This window comes from Nothobranchius furzeri, chromosome 14, assembly GCF_043380555.1.
Source record: "Nothobranchius furzeri strain GRZ-AD chromosome 14, NfurGRZ-RIMD1, whole genome shotgun sequence".
Classification (NCBI taxonomy): Eukaryota; Metazoa; Chordata; class Actinopteri; order Cyprinodontiformes; family Nothobranchiidae; genus Nothobranchius; species Nothobranchius furzeri.
In genome coordinates, this window is record NC_091754.1 from 47,913,191 (window position 1) to 47,926,904 (window position 13,714).

A 13,714-nucleotide genomic window follows, 5' to 3' on the forward strand; every position below is an offset into this window, starting at 1 on the left:
CATTTATTTTGCTACGAGTTGATTTTGGAAAATCAGCGGTTGTGTCGTGTTTTGTCCAGCAGAGGACACTGTTATCAAATAAAAGTAGCAGAAGCAATGGCGTTTATTATTCTTGTGATTTTTGCTCAGATTTTGTTGTGAAAATGCAAATTTTAAGTTTAGTAACTACCACATTTGTTATGCTGCATCACGAACTCCTCTTATTACTAATTTAACTATTTTTGTGTGTTTTAGACTTTTATTTGAAGCATCTTTTTAAAAATTCCATCTAGAGAAGTTAAAGAGCAAGCCACCCCCAAATAAACTTTTTTCTGATAAACTATGTAAATGCGTGTCTAATCATGCTGCAGACACGCGTAATCAATAGTTTTGCACTTTAGTGCATTTTACTTGAAATTTAATTTTCTACCCTAAAACTGTCAGTGTTGTGCCGTTGTCAGGTAAAAACTCTGCACTTCATTTGAATTTAAATCTGCCACCGCTATTGGCTAAGAGGTACCCTATGATGTTAGCTGGTACATTATGATGTCACAATGTCGTTGTGAGCCTGTGTGTGTATTTGTTACTGGCGCCGCCCTCTCGGTAGGCAACAGCATTTGTTACATTTTTCAAACATGAATGGAGTAAGATTGGTAGAGGATGACTTGCTCTTTAAGGCAGGGGTTTATTTATTTTCTGTCAAATAAGAATAATTTTTTTCTAAATGTAGTACTGAAATCAACGTCTTTCTGTACATGTTAATAAGACTTTTATCATTTTTTAAACCATTGTCGTTGTCTTAGTTCCTGAGCTGCATGCTTAGCGTTGGTTTGCCATTTTTGCACTCACCTGAAACAAAACCACAGTTAAATGGGAACATTTTAAAATAGTTTTCCCGCTGTGCTTTAAATAACCGTCCGAGAAACGACCACATGCAAACCACTTTGTTGCATGAATCCATTCAGCTGTGAGCACGCTGGTCCACTGGTGGAGTCAACAAAGCCAAGCAGGGACTTTTATTTTTGGCCAGTGTCGAGGAAGCATGATGCACGCCCTCTCAGAGGCAGTTTGTGTCTCATGGTGTTTCTGAGCATTTTGACTTCAGAAACAGGTGAAAACAGGAGCCAGACTCACTGATCAGACAGATCTACCCAGAGAGAGGGGGTGGTGGGTTATGTAGCTTTAAAGTGGAAGATGCAGTTATTCTTCTCTCACTGACTTAATTTATTCCCACTAATAGAGTCGAATGTGATTCATAAAACAGTTTTTCATTAAAGGACTGAATTAAAGCAGAGATTAAGCTTTGGATCAACACGTTCAAAGGTTGGTTTTCCAGTCACCAAAAGTGGGGTCAGAATCTTCTCACCTCTGGTGTTAGACTCACAACAACATCTGGATGGAGCCAGCTGTGAACATTCATGGCCTCAAGGCTCCAGAGGGAAGTCCACATGGACAGATAGATTACGAGGGTCGTGTGTTTTAGCTGCTGATTAGACCGCAGAGCAATGCTGGACTGAGAACCATAAACGCTGTAGAGTCGCCTGTGCAGAAGAGGTCAGGATTAAAGCATTTAGGGGGACGAGTCATCACTAAAACCGTAATCTTAGGTAAATAAACCACAAGCAGGTTGAAAAAGTTCTTTCATGTCACGCTGGAGACGTGTTTTGGGTGTGTTGTGAACTTCCTGGTACCTTAACCCCAGTTCAGCCAACCGGCCCAGACTCGGACGGAAGCACCAGCCGGATTAAAACCAGAATCTCTCTGAGCCTTCTGATCCCAAAGCAACTAGTAATCCCAGTAAGAGGGAATTGAAACTGATCAAGACTTTTACTCCGTCGTGATCTGCAGAAATCACCTGAACCACAGCGGCTGTGACGTCCACCTTCTATCTTTGGGAGCTCCTGATGCTTCTATTATTCATCAGCTCATCTGCTCTCACAAAAGATAAAAAATAAAAGCTTATTAAACACAACCTGCAGAAACGGTAGTGCTCCAGGTCTAACCGTGAGCCTCCTTCCTGTCATGAAATATAAATGATTAAATCTGGGGGAGGGGGGCTTAATGCTGGTTCGCCCTTCTGTTCCTTCATCAGCGACTGCTTCGCTGCTTTCTGAAACCTCTACATACTTTCCACGATTTATCATAATGAAGCTGGATTACAGGAAATCTGGTAAAATCCCCATGAAGACCCCATCAGGTACAGCCTCGGTGGCACCAACAATGGTTCCCCATCCCACCATTACACCAGGAAGCTTCCTTCAGACGGGGGGAGCATGGCCTTGTGTTCTTCAGGTTCTCAGTGTTCCATCACTGAAACCATCTCAACCTAGCCACAAGCGTTTTGTGGATGCTCAAACCCAAACTTTTCCCACCCTCCACCCAAAGTCGAGTCGTGGAGGTCAGAGGTCCAGTGGCGAAGCATCCGTTACCCAAGAAAGAGGAACGAACAAAGGCAGCGGAAGAATGCATTGCTGTTAGCCAATCAGAGGTGAGTTGTTTGCACATTGTGATGATTAAAGTAGTGAAAAACGTGTTTTATCGATGCATTTGCTGTGGTCTCCAGCAGGAAGGAATGCCTCGCAGGCCGTACTCAGGGTACAAAAAGCCCACAAGCCCTGGCTCAGCAGGGACAAGTCTGCAACATCACAGGAGCTTCAAACGGCTTACTTCCTGATATGGTAAATGGCCTGTACTTCTGAGGGTTCTATGACCCCCCAAGGCGCTTTGCAACACAATCAATCATCCACCCATTCACACACTGGTGAGGATGAGCTACCATGTAGTCACAGCTGCCCTGGGGCGCACTGACAGAGGCGAAGCTGCCGAGCAGAGGCACCACCGGTCACTCCGACTGCCACCAGCAGGCAAGGCGGGTTAAGTGTCTTGCACAAGGACACAAGAGCAGAATTTTCTGGTCGGAGCCGGGATCGAACCTGCAACCTTCCGATTACTGGACAACCCTCTCTACCTCCTGAGCTACTGCTGTGGACATCTCTCCTCTGATTGGCTAACAGCAACACGACTCGACCACTGACTCTGTTTGCTCGGCAACGTTGATGTTTTACCTCCACCAATAACACAAGCCTGGAAGAGTTCTGCTGTGTGGTGAGGTAGCTAATGCTAACAGTTAACTTCTACAAGCCGAGACGTTCCTTGCTGTTTCCTGGACGCTAAACCAACAACAGCCTTCCCTGTCATGAGCCAAGATGGGTGAGCCCAAGAGTGTTAGTGACAGTGTGACGTAGATCTGTCAGGCTTTAATCAGAACCTAATGCTAATGCTAGGTGTAGAAGACTAATTTCATGTTCAGCCTGCATGAGACACTCAGAGTGTTAGAATCAGAGATAATCATTAAAAATTGTTTTTTCAGGCAGCCACACCTTTAAGATTTATAATCCCGCCATTCTCCACAACTTTGACCAACATTTACTTTTTGAAACATGAACACCAGAGCTTTTTTTCACAGAAAATAACTCACAATGCCTTCCGTCATGTTGGAATCCACAGCAGGTTTATTAGAGGAAGAGGTGCATGACTCCTTTTAACTCAACTGGTGATTTTAGATATTAAAAGTTCATCAATCGTCGCAAATAGTCTTTTGACTTTATTTGTTTTTACAGTGTACATTATATAAAAATAAAGAGTTTACAGCATTTAAATGATTTTTAAGGTAAATTCGTCTCAGGCATGAGTTTATGTTTCAGGGGAAGCTAAATAAATTCCTTCAGTGTGGAGTTGAAATCTTTTCTTACAAACACAGACAAGCAGTTTACAAATCCGGAGCTGCAAAGTTAAATTGTTCTGTCAAACATGATTAAATCCTTTGCGTAATATTTACATTTTGGAAACATAAGAGTGTTCATTCTTAAAAGGTCATCACATTTTTCTGGAATGAAAAAATTGATCGTGTGGAAAACATAAAAAAATCCAAATCGTTTAAAGCTCAAATTTTAAGATCTAAGATCCCATATTAGACGCCATGTTTCCTTCTACGGGAGCCCAAGAGGACAAAATGCATTTACTGATTTGTAGCAAACAGTTACAAAACTTTCATCGTTCTGAAATGTTGTTTTACTGAAGTTTGCACTCCCCAGGGCTTTTTGACCCTAATGGGCATCCATTGGTAAGGTCTTACTCCAACACAAAAATACTGCTGGCTTGCAACAATTTAGGTATCTACTGCCCCCTATCACCAGGAAAAATACACACTGTCCCTTTAAGGATGCACATGTTTGCATGTAACAGACAGGTAAAGACTGTGTTTATATCATTTTACAGCTATCTTATGGCTTGAACGTCAAAGGTAAAACGTTTTCTGTAAAAGGAAACAAGAACGTGTGAAACACCACAATCGGTGACACAAAAGTGACCTGGAGACAGTACTTACAAACCAGTACCAGTCAAGTACAACATGGAGAATCTGGCTTGTGTTTGAATAGGTAAAAGCAAAATTGACTTTTCCAAGTTTAAAATGGGTTCCATACGTTGATGAGCCAAATCAAAAAAGGAACAACAGTTTGAATTTTTCACGTTGGAACAGAATATTTCCTGTAAAAATACAACAGTGTTAAAATCTACATGTAAATACCTGAAACCTGCAAAACCAAAGGAGCGTCGCATCACAATCACATTTAAAACGCGATTTTAAGACTCATAAATTCTTCATGTTCTCTTCAAATATACACTACAGATCTAGTTGGAGACCATTTTGTGTGTTAGTTTCCCAAATGTTGATATAGCTTAAACGTGTTAGATCAATCTTAATTGTGGCATCAGTGATGACTGCCAAAAATATTTATACAACCTACTGAGACATAAAAGTTATGAAAACTTCTTTAACAGTGTACAGTGCAGATTGAGATGTGTCAAAATCTGTTTATTCAGTGTTTGTTTCAATACGCTAAACACTAAAGCAGGCAAGTCATAAACCTACCAGAATCTTCTGTAGAGTTGCCAATTTGCAGAAATTTTAATAAGGTACAATGGCCCAGGGTGCAGAGTGTGGGGGGTGACTATGTCTTTATGTTTATTCAACCAAATCAACTTGCAGTTTATAACCAAACATGCGAGTTTTTGGTTTGTGGGAGGAAACTAGGGTACCCCAAGAAAACCCACACATACATGGGGAAAACATACTAGCTTCAGCAATGCATGAGGAGAACATGCTAACTCTACGCATGAATGTAGAGAACATGCTAATTCCACAAATGCATGGGGAAAGCATGCTGCCTTTATGCATACTTGGGGAGAACATGCTAACTCAACACATGCATGGGGAAAACATGCTAACTCATATATACAGAAAATGCTACTCCTAGTGTGTCTGTGTGCGTGCGTGCATGTGCGCACATGTGTGTATTTGTCATCTCAAGCATCGCCATGAGTTGCTATTTCTCTTTAAGCTGGGGTGAATCCAGTTGTTCTAGAAAGCAACATTTTCAGATAGAGCTAAAGGCGCGTCCAGTTTCCTTAAGCAGAGAGCAAGCAGCGCTAACACTAGCTTGTTAGCAAGCAGAATATCAGTTTGTGCTGTTTGTCTTTCCTTGTCTCCTGTTTTTGTCCTCTATAACAGCACTACAGCTAACAAGTATCTTGTTAGCATCTCCACTTATGCAAACAAGAGTTTTGTGTCACAGGCTAGGCCCTTAAGCTGTTGACTCCCACCTCCTGCATCAATGGCTTTGGGCTTTTCCACACAGGGCACACAAAGAAAATCAATGAAAGAGGAAAAATAGTCCTGTAGAAGTTTTTTTTTCATCAGAAAACAAACAAGAGACAGACTCACTGGAGAGTCAAGCTGCACTTTCATGTCTTTGCTCACGCACAGATGAATCAGACTGACCACATGCAGCTTCTTGTTGATGGTTGTTTTGTTGGTTCTGTTTGTTCACCAAAAAACTATTAAGAAGAAACAAAACTGCAAACTTTCACAGGCAGCTTTGCAAAAGTTGTCAAAATAGTCTCTGGAAGAAAATTCCAAAGGGTATGAAGAAAGAAAACTGTTGATTTAAGTCCACCTAATCTGCAGAATATTACATTCAATCTCTCCGAGACTCACTTTAAGGTTCACGATGAGGGCTGCATGGTGAAGCAGTGGGCAGCGCTGGTGTTTGGTAGTGTAAAGGTCACAGGCTTAAACCCTGTTCTGCATGGAGTTAGCACATCCACACTCTGGCTTCCGCCCACAGACCAAAAACATACATGTTAGGTTGATTGGAAAGTAGTCTAGGTGTGAGTGAGTGTGTGGCTAGCTTTGTGTGTCCCAGTGATAGCCTGTGGACATGTCCAGGGTGTCCCCCATCTCACAATGATCTCATCTGATGACTGCTGGAGATAAACACCAGCACCCAGGCATAGGGGGTTCATAAAATGAGCGAGGCACCATATTGTGTAAAACTTAAACTCTGTTAATGAAAACATGTGACCAAATGTAAAAGCTAGGGTTGTGTAAGAGGCATACAAATCTGACCCTGAACTGAAATGAGGCTTCTGGCATTTGAAAATAGCACCAAAATCCAGATTTCAGAAGTCCTGAGCAAAAGAAATAAACTATATTGTGAAAAAACGTGACTTGATCCTTAAAACAGGGAAGCAAGTTCACAGAAAAAATTTGGTGTTTAGTTCTGGACTTGTTGAAATCTTGTCTTGGGTTGAGCTGAAGAGGAAACGTGTCGTGGAGGTGGCGAGGAGAATGAAGAAGCCTCCTCTCAGCTGTGCATGTAGGACCTGCAGGGGGAGTCGGGGTTGAAGTCGTACTTGCTCACACAGGGAGGGTAATAGGTGGTGGTGAACATGTTGCTGGAGGCCAGCTGGGTGGAGAAGTGGTTGCACATCTCATCATTCACATGGAGGTTGTTCTTGTTGAGCATCTGCAGGAGAAAGGAAACATGGCTGACCGAAAAAGGAAGACAAACTTTAGAAATTCAACCAAAGGGTCGAAGCAGCTCACCTTAAACTCCATAGGGATGTACTTCTCGTTCTTTGCTGCGGCGTTGCCGTGCTTGTTGTAGGTGAGGTGGTTGGGCGTGCTGGGGTGGATGACGGCCGACTCGGCCGACGGGCGGTTCAGGTGGTGGCAGTACGAGAACACAAGTCCAGACAGCAGAGCTGCAGCGAAGAAGCTGGCCACACCCACAGCCACCAGCTGGAACAACGTAAAGGCTAGGAAAACAAAGGAGAGCAAGACTCAAGAATGAGGATACGATTTTGTTTAAAACACCCACCTGTGAGCAAAAGCTCCCTCAACAAGCCAAAAAACCTTCAAAGACTTTAGACTCTGATCATAATGTTTTTGCCTGTATCTGAGCAGGTTTGCTGAATTATTGTAGGAACCAGCAGGAGGATTTTAATGAAACTGGACCCACACCTACAACTGATGGACCAGCCTGATTCAAGATGGCCACTACAGCTGGACAGCATTTGCAAAAATGGCTTAAAGCTGCAATAGCCAACCATCCATCCACCCATCCGTCCGTCCGTCCATCCATCCATCCATCCATCCATCCATCTGTCCATCCGTCCATCCGTCCATCCATCCATTTTCAACCACTTATCCGGGGTCGGGTCACGGGGTCAACAGTCTAAGCCGAGAGGCCCAGACTTCCCTCTCCCATCCACTTGGGCCAGCTCCTCCGGGGGAATCCTAAGGCATTCCCTGGCCAGCTGAGAGACATAGGGTGTTTCTCAATGTCAAGACGCCTGGCCTTGCAAGGCGAAGTCTTAAATATGTAAGCGAGTTAGTACCTGCTAGCCACCGAAGCTGCAACTACTAAGCAGCTAACCCACCACAGCTAACTACTTCGGATATTAAAAAAAAAAACGTTTCAGAGATGGCAGCCTGATAGCTGCAATTAGTTGACCTACATTTTAACTTGAAATTTGCCCCCAAAGTAGCTGCCGGCTTCTGATCCTCGATCCTTTTGAAAATGCCGCGGTGCATTCTGGGAATTTTTATTTTTTTTTACCAAGGCTAGGCTACAAGACACCTCCCGTGTATCCTTGTTCAGCTAGCTAAACTGCTATCAAACGGAGAACACACGCCTTGGTAGAACATGAGCATTGAAACACGCCTCAGCGGTTCCTGATGATGTGTCTCCTAGGCAACCGGGGCAGGACCAAAACATCAAAGCAAAGTTACTTGGCAATGAGAAACATCCGTAGTCCCTCCAGCGTGTCCTGGGTCTTCCTTTATGTCTCCTCCCGATTGGACGTGCCCGGAAAACCTCACCAGGGAGGCACCCAGGAGGCATCCTAACCAGATGCCCGAGCCCCCTAAACTGGCTGCTCTTGATGTGAAAGAGCAGTGGGTCTACTCCGAGCCCCTCCCGGATGACCGAGCTTCTCACACTATCTCTAAGAGCCCAGCCACCCTGTGGAGAAAACTCATTTCAGCAGTTTGTGTGTGTGTGTGTGTGTGTGTGTGTGTGTGTGTTTGTGTGTGTGTGTGTGTGTGGGGGGGGGGGGGGGGGGGGGGGGGCACTCACTTTCACAGCTCCGGGTCTCTTCTTCAGGCAGAATCACTGAATTAAAAAAGGCAAATTACACAACATTTAAAAATCACTTTGTTGAAAACCTTAAAGCTTAATTCTTCTGTTCAGTTACATCTTTAACGTCATTTACCTGGAACCTCGTGAGCCTGACAGGGTCTGGACTGAGTGAGGTTACCCTGACAGAGGTTGACCTCTGACCCCTGGTCCTGCCCACAGTGACGATTGCGATGCTGCAGACCTTCCTCATCACAGTCTCCCCAGTCCGTCCATCCACTCCAACCTGCAACAGAGCAAAGAGGCAGCATAAAACCGGAGACTCGCCAAAAATCTACAGGGAATTTTGGGAAGAAAGGCTGAATAGCCGCACTACGGAAAAAAAAATCCTTGAAAAACAATGTGCTCAAGCTCCTGTTGGAGCAATAAATCAGTGTTTACTGTTTAAAAAACAAGTCTGCATTTGCATTAAAATATGAGTAAAAAAAATCATAACATGACATAAAATTCGGGTTGAGAAATTGAAAAATGATGTAATCCACAATAATATAACTTCTGCTACATGATTTTGCTTTTGGAGCATGCCCTAAACAAGGACGGCAAAAGGAAAGCAAAACACTGCGGCTGCACATGGACATCCGCTTCCTGTAGCAGCTTCCTGCTCAGGCTTCTGCCCCGCGACCCGACAGAGGATAAGCGGCTGAAAATGGATGGATGGGTCCATGTTTTCTCCATGTGAGTGACTGAGTAGAACATTTAATAAGCTGTAAATGTGTTTTAAATTAGCTAAATTTCACAAAAACATTTGGGGTCTTTCTGCAGCATGTGCACTGACCTTCACATGGGTGTGTGTTGCAGAGAGCCTCTTCAGTGTGTAGGCCGATGCAGATGTCTCCTCCGTTTGCAGGTGGCGGGCTGCTGCATGTGCGGGTTCGCTGATAGTGCCCACCTCCACAGCTAGATGTGCACTGGGACCAGGTGGACCAGCAGGACCAGGATCCACTCACTGTAACAAAATGGCCACTGTAGGACAACGCGTTGCTGCAGCTACGCTAGCAGCTAGAACCACACTGGTACCTGGGCATGGCTGAGTGTTGCAGTCCTGATACTCCACCGGTGATCCAGCACAGGCCGCCAGGTTGGTCCTGCCCTCCAGAGTGGAGCAGCTGCGTTTCCTGGTGCGGAAGCCTCTGGAACACTGCTGGGAACAGCTGGACCACGTCTCCCAGGATCCCCATCGGGCTTCTTGTGGCTGGGACAAAGTTCGTCCACTGGTCTTCACTAGATGTTCAACCAGAGCTGGAGAACCAAAGGAAGCACAAAACCCCAATAAAAGACACAGGACAGCATGAGCTCGCTGTCAGGCTCAGCAGGCAGCGTGCCATGAAGCATCAATTAATGAGGTGCATTGTGGGTCGTGTGGAACCCACAGACATATGCTTGTGAGCCAGAAGCTGCAAATGGGTTCAAGAGCTGTAAACCAAACCCGACTTTGAGAAGATGGAAAGCCACGACGTGTTTTTGAGATGGACAAAGCGAACATCTGCTTCCTTGTAACCGACAAACAGATGTGGATCCGTACTCACAGTCGGTTTGGCAAGCTCCAGAACCGTCGTTCGGACAGAAGCGGGTCCCCAGTTTCTTCTTCCCCAGCTGCAGCTGCTGGGGGTCGTTCAGCAGCGCCCGACAGGTGTACCTGAACCTCTGCTCCTGCCGGGACCCCTCTTGGCTCACGTTGACCGGCATCCAGGGCGTCCAGGGGGTGTTGCGGCGGACCTCGGGGCAACTCTCCAAGTTACAGACCTTAAACTCCTGGAAAACGGTGTTTTAGAAACCACAATACTGTCAGAATTATGATGCAGCGAACTTCTGCTGCCTGGAAACAAGAAAGTTAAAGTTTTTTGGGACATAAATTAAAACCAAATGATTTATTTTGTCTGTAAGAACCACTTAGGTAAGTCTGGAAGCCCATTCTTGCCGTTCAGATGTAAAAAGAATGATCACAGCTGTGTCATAATTACGACATAGTATCTCATATTAATTATAACACTATCTCATTACTATGAGATGCATGTTTTTTTTTTCAGAGTGGCAGGAATGGGCTTCCATACTTAAGCACTAAGAAGTAGCTACTTTGCAAAGAAAAGGTCAGGAATGTGTTTTCTGAACTGAAACTGCTGCAGTACCATCGCACATCCCGGACAGCTGTTCCCATTCTCACAGGTTCTGGTCCTGGACTGGACCCCTCCTCCACATTCAGCGCTGCAGTGGGCCCAGGGGCTCCACGCCGTCCACGACACCAGCAGGGGACACGGTTTTTTCTCGTTGCACAGCCTGCAAAGCAGAGCAACGCCGCCGTTGACACTAGTCTGACACCACCGAACCCTCCCTGTGCGAGGAGGAACGGGTTTACTCCCTCACCTCTCCTCCCGACCCTGGCCAACGCAGATCCGACCTCCGTGGCGAGGCGAGGGGTTGTTGCAGGACCGCTGCCTCACCTCAAATCCGATTCCGCAGCTGCTGCTGCACTGACCCCAGGAGGACCAGGGAGTCCAGCCTCCATTTCTGAGGAGCGTGATTTATTAGATTTAATCGTGACGCGTCCCACCCATCGGTCTGGTGAATTCGAAGATCAGCGTTGAATTCCTGTGAATAAAAACGATGATGGACGCACCTGGAACAGTTTGCCACTTGGATGGTCGGGCCTTTGCAGCCTGCTCCCCCACATCGGGGCATCGGCCCGTCGCAAAAACGAGACCGACACATGCAGCTGCTAAAGAAGCCGTCTCCATCGTCGTGGTTACAGCGTTTCCATGACGCCCATGGACCAAAACCTCCATCCTGGGTCAGGTTCCTCACCTCCACGGAGCAAAAATGACTTAATAACTCATCTTTATGCCTGCAGACGTATTTAAGTTGATCTTACTGGACACTCTGTGATGTTCTGGGTCCACTGGTTCATGCTGGAGCTTCCTTCGAAGGTGGTGCAGCGCTTCTGCTTGTGATCCCAGCCACAGTAAGGATCCCGGGCCTCCAGACAGTCCCTAGTTTCCAAGAGAAGATAGCAGCTTGTCATGTGAACCTGACGTTTGGTAATCGGGAATTCCACAGGAGCTCCTACCGTTGTGCTGGATAGTTGGAGCAGCGTTCCAACGGGATCTTCACCAGCCGGTCACCCAGCCCCACAAACAGCGACCGGTCCTTGTGAAGGATCTGCAGACTCTTTATGGCTCCCCTCTGGCCCTCAGGGAGGATCCGGAGCTCCTCCAGGTAGCAGCCATGAAGGCTCTCGTTGGTGGTGGCGAGAGCCTTCAGGATTGTGCCGTATTCTGATTGGGCGAGAATAAACTCACTTATAAGGATCTGTAAGCTCATTTTAACTCTGGAGACTGTCACTTCCTGCTCACCGGTGCCTAGGTACATGACGTGGTAGAGAGCGTGTTGTCCCTGGACGATGTCCACCACCAGCCTGGAGAAGCGGAGGCTGTCCTGAGTGAGCAGGGGGTTGATGCTGATTGGCTGGATGACATCGCTCATGAGGAAGAGCCGCTGTGCGTCCTGAAGGCTGCGTTCAGTCAGGTTCTCCCCTGGGCCGTCCTCCTCCAGCGTGCCACACTGAAGAACAGATGAGTGAGGTGTTAGCGGCAGATCCTTCATCAGGAAGCTTCTTCCGCCGTTCAGCAGAAGGTGGTAAAGCTGTGGTATTCAGAGAAGAAAACACTCCACCTGGATCTACCTGAAAGTTGGGAATAGGGTTTGGGGTGGAGAGCCAGGAGGTGCGGGGGTTCTCCTGGTAGCGGAAGGGTCCGTTGAAGGCCAAGGTGATGGAGCTCAGGTTGAAGGCACAAACAGCAGATGCTGATAAACTGTTCCTGGAGGAGGGAGGAGGGTTAGTCTGTGTGAGGTCTACCTGGGTTAAACCAAACGTGGAGAAGGGTTCTCGCGGGGTTAGGGGTGTAGAGACTCCTCACACATTAGTGGTGAAGATGCCGTAGATGAGTTCCTGCTCCGGCAGGTAGAAGGTGCTCTGCAGCTCGTTGTAGTAGAAGGGGATCTCCCCCGAGCGCGAGCAGTTGAGGCGGGCCTTCATGAAGGTGGTCCAGGTGTCCTCCAGGAGGAAACGTCCTCCCATGTCGTTCTTACAGACCCGCGCCACTCGAGAGAACACCATCTTCCCGCAGTCATTTTCCACGGCGGTTTCTCTCAGGAAGAAGTAGACGAAGCGGCCAATCTCGTACACGGACACAAAATGAGGCTCTGGTGGGGAAGAGAGGCAGATAACGAAGATCAGAGACGTGAAAAGTTATGACGCTGGAGAAAAACACAAATCCGTGCGGAGATTTGTCAACCATTGAGCCATTTGGAGTTGTACTGAGCCGATCGTAGAGGCGGCATGTTCCCCAGGCTCCTGTAGATGACCGGGTCACGTCCGGAGAAATCGATCACCGTGGCAGCGTACAACTCGCCCTTCTGCGTCACCGTGGCTGTGGAGTTGTGGCGCGGGTCGTAAGGACACCGAGCAACACCGTTTACGGTGTCCAACACCTGGCTGGGGTCAGACACCTGAAAGCAGGGTTGAAAATCAGGAGTCTGCTTTCATGAAAACCAAAATCCAGGACTGATGTACCGACCTGCCTGGTTATGCAGATGGGCGCAAAAGCGTTGGTCCCACAAGTGAAGAGCGTCTGACCACTGATCAACAAAACGCGTATGTAGTTCTGACATTCATCCTGCAGGAAAACATCACTTATGTCACAAAAATGTGGATTAATGCATCATTTCTCATCCAAGTATGGTGAAAAGGATGCTCGTGACACCTCAGATTTGCCTTTGCTCTGACAGGAACGCCTCGTGTTGTCATCGGGTGCCCATTCCGTTGCCTGAGAGGGGAAGAGAAGATATTCTGGTGATTGTTTCTGAAAGATTATCAGCATCTTTGAAAGAAAGAGAGTATTTATTGCAGAAATCACACTTAAAGTAGATTTCCAGAGTTTTCTTCTTTCAGAAAAGATGTGAGATCTTTCAGAAATCCGTAAAAGTGATTATCTCATCATGTACTGTGATGTAATGTAACCACGCCCCCTGCCCCGCAGAGCTCCATGCAATAGGAAACTGAGCGCCGACCAGAACTAACCAATAGCGTTAGACTGCCGCTTACGTGCTTCACATTTAAGGAATACCTTAAATACTGATGCAGAGTTGATGAACTTTTCACGGACAAGAAAGTCTTTAAAATTTAAATATATGAGAAC

At 46.4% G+C, this 13,714-nt stretch overlaps 1 protein-coding gene across 1 annotated transcript in view; it reads right to left on the reverse strand.

Annotated features, from left to right (window-relative positions):
* Window positions 1–3,468: 3,468 nt before the first annotated feature.
* LOC107373640 (semaphorin-5B) overlaps window positions 3,469–13,714 on the reverse strand; it is a 23,473-nt gene continuing 13,227 nt past the window's right edge. Inside the window, exons 5-22 of the mRNA XM_015941771.3 lie at window positions 13,280–13,342; window positions 13,094–13,192; window positions 12,812–13,025; window positions 12,434–12,719; window positions 12,199–12,334; window positions 11,870–12,077; window positions 11,584–11,791; window positions 11,389–11,506; window positions 11,137–11,321; window positions 10,884–11,027; window positions 10,649–10,796; window positions 10,049–10,274; window positions 9,540–9,761; window positions 9,298–9,468; window positions 8,599–8,748; window positions 8,463–8,498; window positions 6,929–7,140; window positions 3,469–6,848 (exon numbers count right to left, since the gene is read on the reverse strand). Coding sequence (XP_015797257.1) covers window positions 6,687–6,848; window positions 6,929–7,140; window positions 8,463–8,498; window positions 8,599–8,748; window positions 9,298–9,468; window positions 9,540–9,761; window positions 10,049–10,274; window positions 10,649–10,796; window positions 10,884–11,027; window positions 11,137–11,321; window positions 11,389–11,506; window positions 11,584–11,791; window positions 11,870–12,077; window positions 12,199–12,334; window positions 12,434–12,719; window positions 12,812–13,025; window positions 13,094–13,192; window positions 13,280–13,342 — 2,988 coding nt within the window. The 3' untranslated portion in view covers window positions 3,469–6,686. The remainder of the gene's footprint in view (window positions 6,849–6,928; window positions 7,141–8,462; window positions 8,499–8,598; window positions 8,749–9,297; window positions 9,469–9,539; window positions 9,762–10,048; window positions 10,275–10,648; window positions 10,797–10,883; window positions 11,028–11,136; window positions 11,322–11,388; window positions 11,507–11,583; window positions 11,792–11,869; window positions 12,078–12,198; window positions 12,335–12,433; window positions 12,720–12,811; window positions 13,026–13,093; window positions 13,193–13,279; window positions 13,343–13,714) is intronic.